Source organism: Chanodichthys erythropterus, chromosome 24 (assembly GCF_024489055.1).
Source record: "Chanodichthys erythropterus isolate Z2021 chromosome 24, ASM2448905v1, whole genome shotgun sequence".
NCBI classification, from domain to species: Eukaryota; Metazoa; Chordata; class Actinopteri; order Cypriniformes; family Xenocyprididae; genus Chanodichthys; species Chanodichthys erythropterus.
In genome coordinates, this window is record NC_090244.1 from 7,548,090 (window position 1) to 7,561,253 (window position 13,164).

The 13,164-nt window shown below is 37.9% G+C and overlaps 1 protein-coding gene across 1 annotated transcript in view; it reads left to right on the forward strand.

Moving 5' to 3' along the window:
- LOC137015604 (mucin-5AC-like) overlaps positions 1-13,164 on the forward strand; it is a 65,991-nt gene that overhangs the window by 4,889 nt on the left and 47,938 nt on the right. The window contains 15 exon segments of the mRNA XM_067380652.1: positions 576-642; positions 3,961-4,095; positions 4,292-4,465; positions 4,666-4,760; positions 4,855-4,984; positions 5,144-5,390; positions 5,493-5,533; positions 5,665-5,762; positions 5,996-6,147; positions 6,254-6,392; positions 9,448-9,552; positions 9,776-9,952; positions 10,043-10,282; positions 10,645-10,801; positions 10,968-11,099. Of these exon segments, the coding sequence (XP_067236753.1) occupies positions 576-642; positions 3,961-4,095; positions 4,292-4,465; positions 4,666-4,760; positions 4,855-4,984; positions 5,144-5,390; positions 5,493-5,533; positions 5,665-5,762; positions 5,996-6,147; positions 6,254-6,392; positions 9,448-9,552; positions 9,776-9,952; positions 10,043-10,282; positions 10,645-10,801; positions 10,968-11,099 (2,089 nt within the window).

Sequence of the window (13,164 nt, forward strand, 5' to 3'; positions counted from 1 at the left end):
TCTTTGAATTGTTCTTTTCAATGTATTTGGTTGATCAGGATCACAAACCAGTATGAATGAATCAATCATGAACCAGAATGATTTAATTCTGTAGTATCGAGTTCAAATAACTAATTGCATCACGGCATTAACAGCTGTCTAGAGAGAAAAAAAATCAGTGAAAAATAACTTAAATTTCAGTCTGCTTCTCACAAAAATATTGGATGGCTTGCAGTTTTCTAAAGCCAGATTTTGTCATTTTTTATGTTTCTTTTGCATCCCTTTTTTAAGCTTAAAGCTTAATTATGCATGAAAAAATATTATTGAAAAAGTCCCCTTTTGTGTCCTGGGGAAGTCAATCAATCATAAGGGTTTTGGCACAAGGATGAGATGATGAAAGAATTATATTTTTGGGTGAATTATTTCTATTTAATTAACTTCTAGCATGTAATCTTGGGCACTTATTATTATTATTATTATGTTTTTTGTACATTTTATTTAATTATTCTGGATTTTTTTGTAAAATGTATTTATTACATTCACAGTAAAACAATAAAATTACAATTATTTTTGTTGCTGTTTTACTTACAAAACAGATTAGTTTTTCCTCCAGTGGATCCATTAAACTGAATGAAAGTCAATATCTGCTTCCTGTCCTTGAAGGTGGGTTGTCCTCAGCAAACACAAAACGTTAGTGTACAAAAATGTTATGGTTCACACATCAGAAATCTGTACATGTAGTTTTGTATTTTATTATTTTTTTTATTTCTATTTATATATTCATTTTATTTTCTTATTAAGTTTTACTTAATTAACATTTCATTTTTTAGGCATCATTAAGATGTTCCTCTAAATCAGCTCCCTAGCTTGTGAATCACTTTACCGTGTAGACAAATTCAGGCACTGGTAAAGACCTGGTTCACCATACATTGAGGCACTGATGACTCTATTTCCGGCGATGTGACAACATACTTGCATTGTAAACCGTCAGCACTGGTATTTATGAACAGCAGGACCAACGTCTTTCTGACATTTTTTATTATTATGAAAAATACTGTTACATATCCCTATATCAAATAAATTATACATTTTAGCTAGATTACATTTACTAACAGTCTAGTGATGTGTATTTATGCTGAAATATAATTAATGTTTTTTGGTCGATCGGATCACAGCTGATTGGTCTAGTTTCCGTTTGCGATCTCTAACATAGAATAAAACCTGCTCCGGGGCAGGATAGCCGTGTAGCGTATGTTACCATGGTAATGAACACCGCTAAAAACCAATCTACTTTATTGAGCCTGAAAAAAACAGAGTTTGCTCAAACTAATCTCAAACTTAAACTGGCTTTGTGCAACAGGCCACTGGTATTTTAATCCATCCCTTTTGTCCACTTTTGACCAATTCTGTCCTGATTTCTTTGAGGGGAGGGTCTATGGGCAGGTAAATGTATGGGCTTTTTCAGATCTTTCAATCTAATGGATGAAATACGCTCAAGCAATTTACATATCAATATGACCGATGACAGAAAAAAATACGGAAAGCAGCAGTTTTTGTTTCTGCTCTGACAGCCGAAGACCATGGTGAACTCTCTGAGTGTGTGTTAGAAATCAGGAATGGTGAGAGAACATTGTGCTTGGTACGTTTTTTGTCTTTAAACCAAACTTTTTTTCAGCCAGCAAAGTTTAAATCCTGTCTGTCTGGCGTGCTTCCCATAATGTTTACATGTTTGGTCAGTAGGTGGAAAGTAGGCGTCTTTTATCACTCTTTGAACGCGTTTGACCACATGAGTCATGATATGCACTGAGGCATAACCTGATATTGCTGAGTTCAACATGTTCCTGGGTCAACATTTTTGTTGATCCTGGAACAACATTCAAATCAACCAATCAGATTTGAGGGACAAGTTTACAGATTATGTCAACTTTAAGCTTAAAGTCATGAATTAGTGCTTCTACATCAGTGTTATTCATCTATCATTTCCCTCTGATTTTAGGGATAACTTATGGGTAGGGTTAGGTTTAGGGGTACGAATAGGGTTAAGACTAAATTTTCAGACTAGAATGTTGTTCCAGGATCAACAAAATATGTTGACTCAGGAACGCATCTACAGTGGGTACGGAAAGTATTCAGACCCCCTTAAATTTTTCACTCTTTGTTATATTGCAGCTATTTGCTAAAATCATTTAAGTTATTTTTTTTCTCATGAATGTACACACAGCACCCCATATTGACAGAAAAACACAGAATTGTTGACATTTTTGCAGATTTATTAAAAAAGAAAAACTGAAATATCACATGGTCCCAAGTATTCAGACCCTTTGCTGTGACACTCAGGTGCTGTCCATTTCTTCTGATCATCCTTGAGATGGTTCTACACCTTCATTTGAGTCCAGCTGTGTTTGATTATACTGATTGGACTTGATTAGGAAAGCCACACACCTGTCTGTATAAGACCTTACAGCTCACAGTGCATGTCAGAGCAAATGATAATCATGAGGTCAAAGGAACTGCCTGAAGAGCTCAGAGACAGAATTGTGGCAAGGCACAGATCTGGCCAAGGTTACAAAAAAAAATTCTGCTGCACTTAAGATTCCTAAGAGCACAGTGGCCTCCATAATCCTTAAATGGAAGACGTTTGGGACGACCAGAACCCTTCCTAGAGCTGGCCATCCGACCAAACTGAGCTATCGGGGGAGAAGAGCCTTGATGAGAGAGGTAAAGAAGAACCCAAAGATCAATGTGGCTGAGCTCCAGAGATGCAGTCAGGACATGGGAGAAAGTTGTAGAAAGTCAACCATCACTGCAGCCCTCCACCATTCGGGGCTTTATGGCAGAGTGGCCCGACGGAAGCCTCTCCTCAGTGCAAGACACATGAAATCATGGAGTTTGCCAAGATGGTGAGAAATAAGACTCTCTGGTCTGATGAGACCAAGATAGAACTTTTTGGCCTTAATTCTAAGCGGTATGTTTGGAGAAAACCAGGCACTGCTCATCACCTGTCCAATACAGTCCCAACAGTGAAGCATGGTGGTGGCAGCATCATGTTGTGGGGGTGTTTTTCAGCTGCATGGACAGGACGACTGGTTGCAGTCGAGGGAAAGATGAATGCGGCCAAGTACAGGGATATCCTGGACGAAAACCTTCTCCAGAGTGCTCAGGACCTCAGACTGGGCCGAAGGTTTACCTTCCAACAAGACAATGACCCTAAGCACACAGCTAAAATAACGATGGAGTGGCTTCACAACAACTCCGTGACTGTTCTTGAATGGCCCAGCCAGAGCCCTGACTTAAACCCAATTGAGCATCTCTGGAGAGACCTAAAAATGGCTGTCCACCAACGTTTACCATCCAACCTGACAGAACTGGAGAGGATCTGCAAGGAGGAATGGCAGAGGATCCCCAAATCCAGGTGTGAAAAACGTGTTGCATTTTTCCCAAAAAGACTGGCTGTATTAGATCAAAAGGGTGCTTCTACTAAATACTGAGCAAAGGGTCTGAATACTTAGGACCATGTGATATTTCAGTTTTTCTTTTTAATAAATCTGCAAAAATGTTAACAATTCAGTGTTTTTCTGTCAATATGGGGTGCTGTGTGTACATTAATGAGGAAAAAAAATGAACTTAAATGATTTTAGCAAATGGCTGCAATATAACAAAGAGTGAAAAATTTAAGGGGGTCTGAGTACTTTCCGTACCCACTGTAACTCAGCAATATCAGGCCGTGCATGTACTGAGTTGGCTCGGGCAATTTATGTTTCACGCTTCAGAAAATGTAACAGAATAATTTAAGGGAACATAGTGAGCATTGATGATCCCTGGAAGGATTTTGCAATTGAGACAGCCCTTAAAATGGCTGGCTCCCTTATCAGTGCCCTGACCTACTGAACTAGGGAGCTAATTGAGATGCACTCATGTTTTTTTTATATATATAAATCTTTTGCAGCTTGTTTTATTTCTTATTTCATGTCGTTGTCCCAGGTCCTGTCAGCATCTTCCAGCCCTCTTCCTCCTTCATTATTGCCGATATGAAGAGTCTTCGTCTAGAGATCCAGTTGTATCCAGTCATGCAGTTGTATATTGTTGCCAGCACTGAAGAGAAAGGGAAAATGAGTGGTGAGTAAAGCAGACAGCAAATCATTTGTCATTTTGATTGCACTGACACCAGTAATGTAACTAACAACCCCACCCACTGCACACATATTTTAGGAAAAGACTTGTTAAACATGTCATATAGACAAAATTAATAAAAGAGTGTGTTATGATTGTGTTTCTCTAACTTTTTTTAATTGTACACCTTGCTTTTTGTCAGGTCTGTGTGGAAACTATAATGATGTCCAAGAAGACGACTATAAAACAGAATCAGGGATTATAGAGGGCACGCCAACAACCTTTGTCAACATTTGGAAGAAAAACTTTTACAGTTGTATAAATGTCCAAAACACAATTTTTCCAGATAATCCCTGTAGCATGATTTTGGAGACAGGTACTCAGTTTTATAAACATTAATACAACATGCACTGATAAAAGGATTTTGAGAGAATATAAGAATAGTTCATAGTATAAAAAGAGGCTTTGTTTTCCCATCCTGATTATTGTGATCCATGTTATTTGGGATACTAGAGGACAAGGACAGGACAGGGTTGAAATTCAGCCATGCTAAATGTTTTTATTCCTTTCATTCAGAGAAAATAGCTAAAGACTGGTGTTCCCGTCTCACAAACTCAGACGGAGTTTTTTCCCCTTGTCATTCAGTAATACGTCCTCAGATATACTACACAGTGAGTGTTTTTGCATTGTTTTCATTTTAACTATATGGTACACAAATTTAAAGAGCCCCCTTTATTAATGTAATTTGGCTTTCATCATCTGCAGCGGTGCGTCTATGACACATGCAAGTGTGCAGATATTAAGAAATGTATGTGTGCAGCCTTGTCCACCTATGCCCATGCATGTGCTGCCAAAGGAGTCATTCTCCAGGGCTGGATGGATTCGGACCCCTGTGGTGAGAACTTTGTGTATTTGTTTATTTATATGTATGGCATAAACTGCAAATGTGAATACAAGTATTATATTTTTAACGTGCATTTGACTCACATTGTGTTGATTTTGATTGAAATGAAACAATGAATCATAACAAAAGTGTGTTAATCTGTCTGCACAGTGAATAAGTGTCCAGACAACATGAAGTATTCTTATGGAGTGACCAGCTGCGGCAGAACCTGCCGTTCTCTCAGTGTACATGCTTACAATTGTCAAGGGTCCTTCACACCTGTAGATGGCTGTGTGTGTTCTGAGGGAACATATCTTAATGAAGAAGGCAGCTGTGTACCTGCTCACAAGTGTCCTTGTTACAAAGGTGACGATGTCATAGATCCATCAGGAATATTCCACAATAATGGTGTTAAATGGTAAAAATAGTAGTTCAACATACCACATTATTGACTCATTCTTTATTGATAAAAACCCTGTAGTTACTCTTGATGTCTCCTTGTCCCTTTTTGACATTACAGCACATGTAACTATGGCAAATTGCACTGCGCCAGCCAAAAAGGTGAGCCACAAATACCTTCTCCGGAGTACCACCTGCCAGATTCAAACTTGAGGCATTACTGAGAAAAAGCAACACTGGTAGGATGTGTGCAAGTTTTCTGCTTCTCTCATTCATGAGCTGTTCTGTTTTAGACTGTGTGGCTCCAAAGGTCTTCTTCAAATGCTCAAATCCTGGACAAAGGGGGACAGAGTGTCAGAGGACGTGTGAGAAACAAAACATAAACAGTTGTGTGAGTTAGAATGGATGGATGGATGAGAGTACATGAATAGGATGAAAATAATATACAGTACTGTATATATATATATATATATATATATATATATAGAGAGAGAGAGAGAGAGAGAGAGAGAGAGAGAATTTTTTTAGTACATGGGTAACATGAAATAACAAATCTTGCTAAGTCTCACTGGAGACATAATGTTCTACTAATGCTGGTCCTTCTTTGGTTTGTCTTGTCAATAGGTGAGCACAGGGTGTGTATCAGGGTGTATGTGTCCATATGGCCTTCTTGCTGATGGCACTGGTGGGTGTGTGCAGAGGAAAGACTGCCACTGTGTCCATAATGGAGTCACCTATTTACCTGGGGAAAAAGTTCAACAGGACTGTAACACTTGGTAAGCCAATCACCTAATCATCATATTTGTAGATAACCCATATTATTAGTGTATTGTTAATAAAAATGATAACTGTTTACCAAAATATGTATGTTTTATATTTTAGTACTTGTAAAAATGGGATGTGGATTTGTACAGAAAAGGCATGCTATGGCACCTGTACCATCTACGGTGAAGGTCATTTCAAGACTTTTGATGGCAAGAGATATTCCTTCCACAGAGACTGTGAACACACCATAGTCTATGTATGTTTTTCCCCTTGTCTGTGTCACTCAGTGGTATATAGTAACTTTTTCAAGTTTTTTTCAAGTATCTGTACTTTATCCCTCCCTAGAGTATTTTTTATTTATTTTTGGAAACTCTTTCCTTTACTTCGCCACATCCCAAAGTAAAATAATATACATAACGAATGTTATTCCCACAAAAAAAAAAAAAAAACAAACAAACAAAAAAAAACACTTATTTATAATAAAACCTTATTTATGCTTTACAATAATGTAATCATATCTTATTATACTTTGGAATCGAACCGAGAGCATTATTAACCCATTTACTGTCACTGTTCCGGAATATTAAGAACAGGCTATTAGGCCTATAAGTCCTGCATCATGATTCAGTCTTCCACGTACAGTGGGTACAGAAAGTATTCAGACTCCCTTGAATTTTTCACTCTTTGTTATATTGCAGCCATTTGCTAAAATCATTTAAGTTATTTTTTTTCTCATGAATGTACACACAGCACCCCATATTGACAGAAAAACACAGAATTGTTGACATTTTTGCAGATTTATTAAAAAAGAAAAACTGAAATATCACATGGTCCTAAGTATTCAGACCCTTTGCTGTGACACTCATATATTTAACTCAGGTGCTGTCCATTTCTTCTGATCATCCTTGAGATGGTTCTGCACCTTCATTTGAGTCCAGCTGTGTTTGATTATACTGATTGGACTTGATTAGGAAAGCCACACACCTGTCTATATAAGACCTTACAGCTCACAGTGCATGTCAGAACAAATGAGAATCATGAGGTCAAAGGAACTGCCTGAAGAGCTCAGAGACAGAATTGTGGCAAGGCACAGATCTGGCCAAGGTTACAAAAAAAAATTCTGCTGCACTTAAGGTTCCTAAGACCACAGTGGCCTCCATAATCCTTAAATGGAAGATGTTTGGGACGACCAGAACCCTTCCTAGAGCTGGCCATCCGGCCAAACTGAGCTATTGGAGGAGAAGAGCCTTGGTGAGAGATGTAAAGAAGAACCCAAAGATCACTGTGGCTGAGTTCCAGAGATGCAGTCGGGACATGGGAGAAAGTTGTAGAAAGTCAACCATCACTGCAGCCCTCCACCAGTCGGGGCTTTATGGCAGAGTGGCCCGACGGAAGCCTCTCCTCAGTGCAAGACACATGAAAGCATGGAGTTTGCCAAAATGGTGAGAAATAAGATTCTCTGGTCTGATGAGACCAAGATAGAACTTTTTGGCCTTAATTCTAAGTGGTATGTGTGGAGAAAACCAGGCACTGCTCATCACCTGTCCAATACAGTCCCAACAGTGAAGCATGGTGGTGGCAGCATCATGTTGTGGGGGTGTTTTTCAGCTGCAGGGACAGGACGACTGGTTGCAATCGAGGGAAAGAGGAATGCGGCCAAGTACAGGGATATCCTGGATGAAAACCTTCTCCAGAGTGCTCAGGACCTCAGACTGGGCAGAGGGTTTACCTTCCAACAAGACAATGACCCTAAGCACACAGCTAAAATAACAAAGGAGTGGCTTAACAACAACTCTGTGACTGTTCTTGAATGGCCCAGCCAGAGCCCTGACTTAAACCCAATTGAGCATCTCTGGAGAGACCTAAAATGGCTGTCCACCAACGTTTACCATCCAACCTGACAGAACTGGAGAGGTTCTGCAAGGAGGAATGTCAGAGGATCCCCAAATCCAGGTGTGAAAAACTTGTTGCATCTTTCCCAAAAAGACTCATGGCTGTATTAGATCAAAAGGGTGCTTCTACTAAATACTGAGCAAAGGGTATGAATACTTAGGACCATGTGATATTTCAGTTTTTCTTTTTTAATAAATCTGCAAAAATGTCAATAATTCTATGTTTTTCTGTCAATATGGGGTGCTGTGTGTACATTAATGAGACAAAAAATTAACTTAAATGATTTTAGCAAATGGCTGCAATATAACAAAGAGTGAAAAATTTAAGGGGGTCTGAATACTCTCTGTACCCACTGTATTTTGTAGCGTATACAAACTAATTTAAAGTATAAGCACAGACACTGCAAGGCGAATGACACCTTATCTTGGTACAGCATGTTGTCCAGCACATTTTATGAATCAGAGGCTGTTTTTTAAGTTTTTCAAGCCTAGTGTCCTTCATTACCTAGCGTTCGCTCAGTTTGGTCGATCGGTATAAGTCATTTTAACAGAGGGCTAGAAATTTATACTTTGTACAATTCTGGACGGTCTTCCCCAACAACCCGCACATGAACATAAAATCTCAGGGGTTCAGCTGACAAACAAAACAAAATACAGGGAACCCCTGTAGATAGTTTTAGTGTATAGTATTGTTGAAGTTTAATCTTTTGATAATGTATGACAAGTTTTGGTAATAAAATAAAACTTATGCCTACTTAGGCCCTCTTTACACCTGGTGTTAAGCGGTGGTTTGGTCAATTGGATCGCAAGTGGATGGCACTAAATACAGGTTGTCAGCGGGCTTAAGGAATTCAGGAAAGTGATAGAGATAGATTAAAACACCAGGTGTAAATGGATATGTGTCTCCCTCGTCTACTTGTGACCTGATCGACCAAAGAACATCTTATTACCAGGTGTGGACAGAACCTTACAGATCAATACATTTTTAATGTCTACATCTTACTTAATTGACTAGTGCTGGCTAGTTGATGTCTCATAAATATTTCAAATAATTCGTAATAATAAATAGCTCTATCCTATGTGTGTGTCTATGACTGTAGACCCCTCTCTCCATAAATAGATATTTTGAGCAAAATCCATACTTGAGCAGAATCCATACCAACTCAAGTACTTGATTTGTGTATTTCTTCCACCAATGGTGCTCCTCGAGCCATAATTAAATCATTTGAATTAAAACTACTGCTGATTGAGTTGCAGCTTTTCTTTTTGTTATTTACAAATAGAACATAAAAAAAAAGTATTTCCTGAAAAAATCAAATAATGCAATGAACATGTATTCCACTTGCAAAAGGGATGCATACAACTCCTCTGTGTTAACTTCTTTACTGCTTGACATGTTACTGTGTGTAACCCCTCTAGGATAATTGCAATATGAACCAGACTCTCTCCTTCCGCCTTGTCTCAGAGAACAAACTCTGTGAGACCTCCAACACCATCTGCAAGTCAATCAGTTTCTCCTTTGGGGTGAGGTTATTTCATAGCTCAAACTGAGTGTGAATCAATTTTTAGAAAATGTGTAAAAATGTCCAATATACAACACAATCACAAATGTGTTTCATTTATATAATGAGGACAGATTTTTTTTTTTAATTTAAAATGCAAAATCTGTACAGATTTTTTTGTCCTGTGTTTTACTTGTATCTGATTTATGGAGGATGTTTTGCTACTCACTATTCAAATCCTGCAGCGATACAATATAGCTTTATCAGAAGATGGAGTCAAAGTTGTTGAAGGCAATGGCACTGATTACCAATATCAGATCTATTCTGCGGGGATATACATTGTCATAGAGGTCAAAGGTCTTTTGAACTTAATCTGGGACAATAAAACGAGTCTGATGCTCCAACTCCATCCCAAATTAAAGGTATGCATTCCTTAAAGGTACACTCATACTCAAGAACTTTGTACCCTTTTTCAAGTACTCACCTAAACAACCACATGACCTCTACGACAGGGCAAGGTGTGTGGACTGTGTGGAAACTTTGATGGCAATGCGAAGAATGACTTCATGAAGCACAATGGAGAAGTGGTGACGGATCCAGAGGAATTTGGGAATAGCTGGAAGGTGAAAGCCGATTGTCTAGATGTGACAAATGTGATGGACCTTTGCGAAAAAAATCCACATCGGAAAGCCTGGGCTGTAAAACGATGCAGCATCATTAATAGCAAAGTCTTTGAAAACTGTACTACAACTGTAAGTATCAGTATAAACAATTTTTAGAATACATGTGATTTGTTAAATGTTCATTATTCTTTCAATGTTGAAATAAATGTTCTGACCAATGACAGACAGCAGGACTGTTTGGGAAACTTATTGGAAATCAATAATTATTTTTACAATTCAATTTTGTGATGCTAGAGGAACAGAAAAAATGTTCTATAAACAAATGGAATTAAATACAATTGAACTTATAGGTTTCTTAATAGTGTATTTTAATTTAACTTAATTTAATTCGATTTGCTCTACTAACAGTAACCATGAGGTTGCGTAAGCAAAAACTTCTGCCATGAAGAACATGATAGTAGCTGTAAAATATTTTCTCTCTCTGTCTCTAGGTGGACTCTGGCCCATACTATGATGACTGTGTAAGGGACACCTGTGCATGTGACAATGGGGGTGACTGTGATTGTTTCTGTACTGCAGTGGCAGCTTATGCTGCTGAATGCCGTAAAAAAGAAATTTGTGTGACATGGCGGAGCCCAGACATTTGCCGTAAGTTACATTTTCTAAAAAAATTTTTTTTTTGGTTCCTTTTGTCTCTAAACATGAATTGCGCAGTGTCATAGAACTTTCTGTTGGTATTTTACAGATCTGCATAATATTCTACAATCTTCAAAAAACACTGTTATTATACTGACGAAATTGGTTGTTCTTTCAGCATTATTTTGTCAGTACTACGACAACCCTCCAAACGCATGTGAGTGGCACTACAATTCCTGTGGATCAGCCAGCATAAAAACCTGCAGAAACCCCACTGCACGTTCCTCTGATCAAATTCCTCTTCTTGAAGGTTATATTTTTACATTTTATTGCTCTATCAGTTGAAATACAAAACAAACTAGATTTGATACATCTAAGAACATATTTTATAAATGTCTAATAGCAGAGAATTTTTTTTATCTTTAACAGTTAATAAGAAACTAAGGCTGCAACAAGAGATGAGCACAAATACATGAGATAAATATTAAAAATACCTAAGTTTATATAGACCAAAATAAAATACAAAATACCACGGTGATAGATGTATTAAAATACAAATAGCATGTTGAATCTCGAAAATACACAAAATACATTACAAATTGGCCATACAATGAAATATTATTAAGCTGGACCTGTTCTGAACAGGGCTCTGAACCGGTTCAAGGAACAAAAACGAAAACGAACATAACCAGAAAAGGAAACGAAATTAAATTGAATCGTTCTGAACAGAAACACTCATTTGAAAAAGCCATTAACCGGTTAATAATGTTATTTTTTCGTTCCGCTTAATAAGTTGATTTGGCAGTCAACCAATCACGAATTCAAATAGTACAGCCTATGCAAATGTGACACCGCTGACGCATCCAATGTGAGTGAAATTCCCGCGCTGACGCGCTCAGGCTGAGCTGTCAAATCATTATAGGTTAGGTAAGTCACAATGGCAATGTCCTGGCATTATTTTTTCCGATGATATGTCACCAACCGCCAAGCATTATGCCTACATTTAAGTGAAAATAAATGGCAAGTAATATGCAGCTTGTTGTGCGTTTTGAAACCAGTAAAAGTTGTTTTCACACAACATCACATCTTGTACCTGCACCTCTTTCTTCATTGGTGGATGACTTAACACACAGATTGTGTTAAAAACTGATCTGCTATTAAAAGTTGTGTCATAAACCACTCAATTTGTGTCATAGATGTGCAGTTTTTGACCAGTTAAAACGAATGCAATACACACTCTTAAAAAGGATGTGTTAAGACTCAAAATGTGTTGAATTCTTACACATCAGTGTGTGAGTTTAGGGACAACACTTGTTGTGTTAATTCTGACACATTCAGGCCCCGTTTACACGTACATGGTTATTTTGAAAAACGGAGACATTTCCCTTCGTTTGCACCCTTCGTTTACATGCAAACGGAGAATTCGCCTCTGAAAACGAGTCTTTCTAAAAACTCTGGTGCAAACTATTCTCGTGTATTATTCGTTGCTCTTTCCGGGATTCTGATTGGTTTACGTGGGCTTGAGCTTCTCGTTACACTGCCACCTACAGGTTTGGCATGCTCTTGACGGCATATATACACGGGTACGTGTAAATTAACACTTTTCTGAAGACTGACATGTGTGCATGATGTTATTTTTGAAACCAGAGAGATTGAAATGTCCGTTTATGAAAATAGCCGCCCATGTGTAAACGTAGCCTCACTGAGTCAATGATTTTAGCACAGTAAATGTGTCAGGAAGGTGATCGTGGAGATGAGTGTTTGCTTTAGTTGGGCTCTTGACCCTTGACTTTATAATATTAGATTTTGTTTGGGCTGTTATAACAGCCAGACAAACAAAGAGAAAAGGTGATCAGATGATTATTATGTTTTCACATAATCATTATTAGTCCTGAATCACTGAACTCCTTTAGAGCCCAAACTCTGAGTTAGATTACAGCAGCACTGTGATTATGCAGCAGAAGATCAGCTTTTACAATATGATCTGAAGGATTTCTTAAAAATTGTTCAGATCTAAAAATAAAAAAAAAAACTCTTTCATTTCGAGACACATACATCAAGAATCAGCCTATGAATCTCAACAGTGGTGAGAATAATAAAGCATGTTGCAATGCATTCTGGGTTCCACCAATCAAAATTCATCCATGGCTCCCATCATGCATTGCTGCATAAATAAATTATTAGCTGAATTGTTTTAGTAATTTCCTTTATTCTCACTATTTTATTATTTTTTTTTCTGTTTTATGTGACTTTTTAGTGGCTTGTTTTCTAATGTTCAGAGTTGATCTGTTGATCAGAATATGTTGCTTGTCACCGTCATTGAGATTCACAGGCTGATTCTTGATGTCTGTGTGCACCTAAAAGAAAGACTTCTT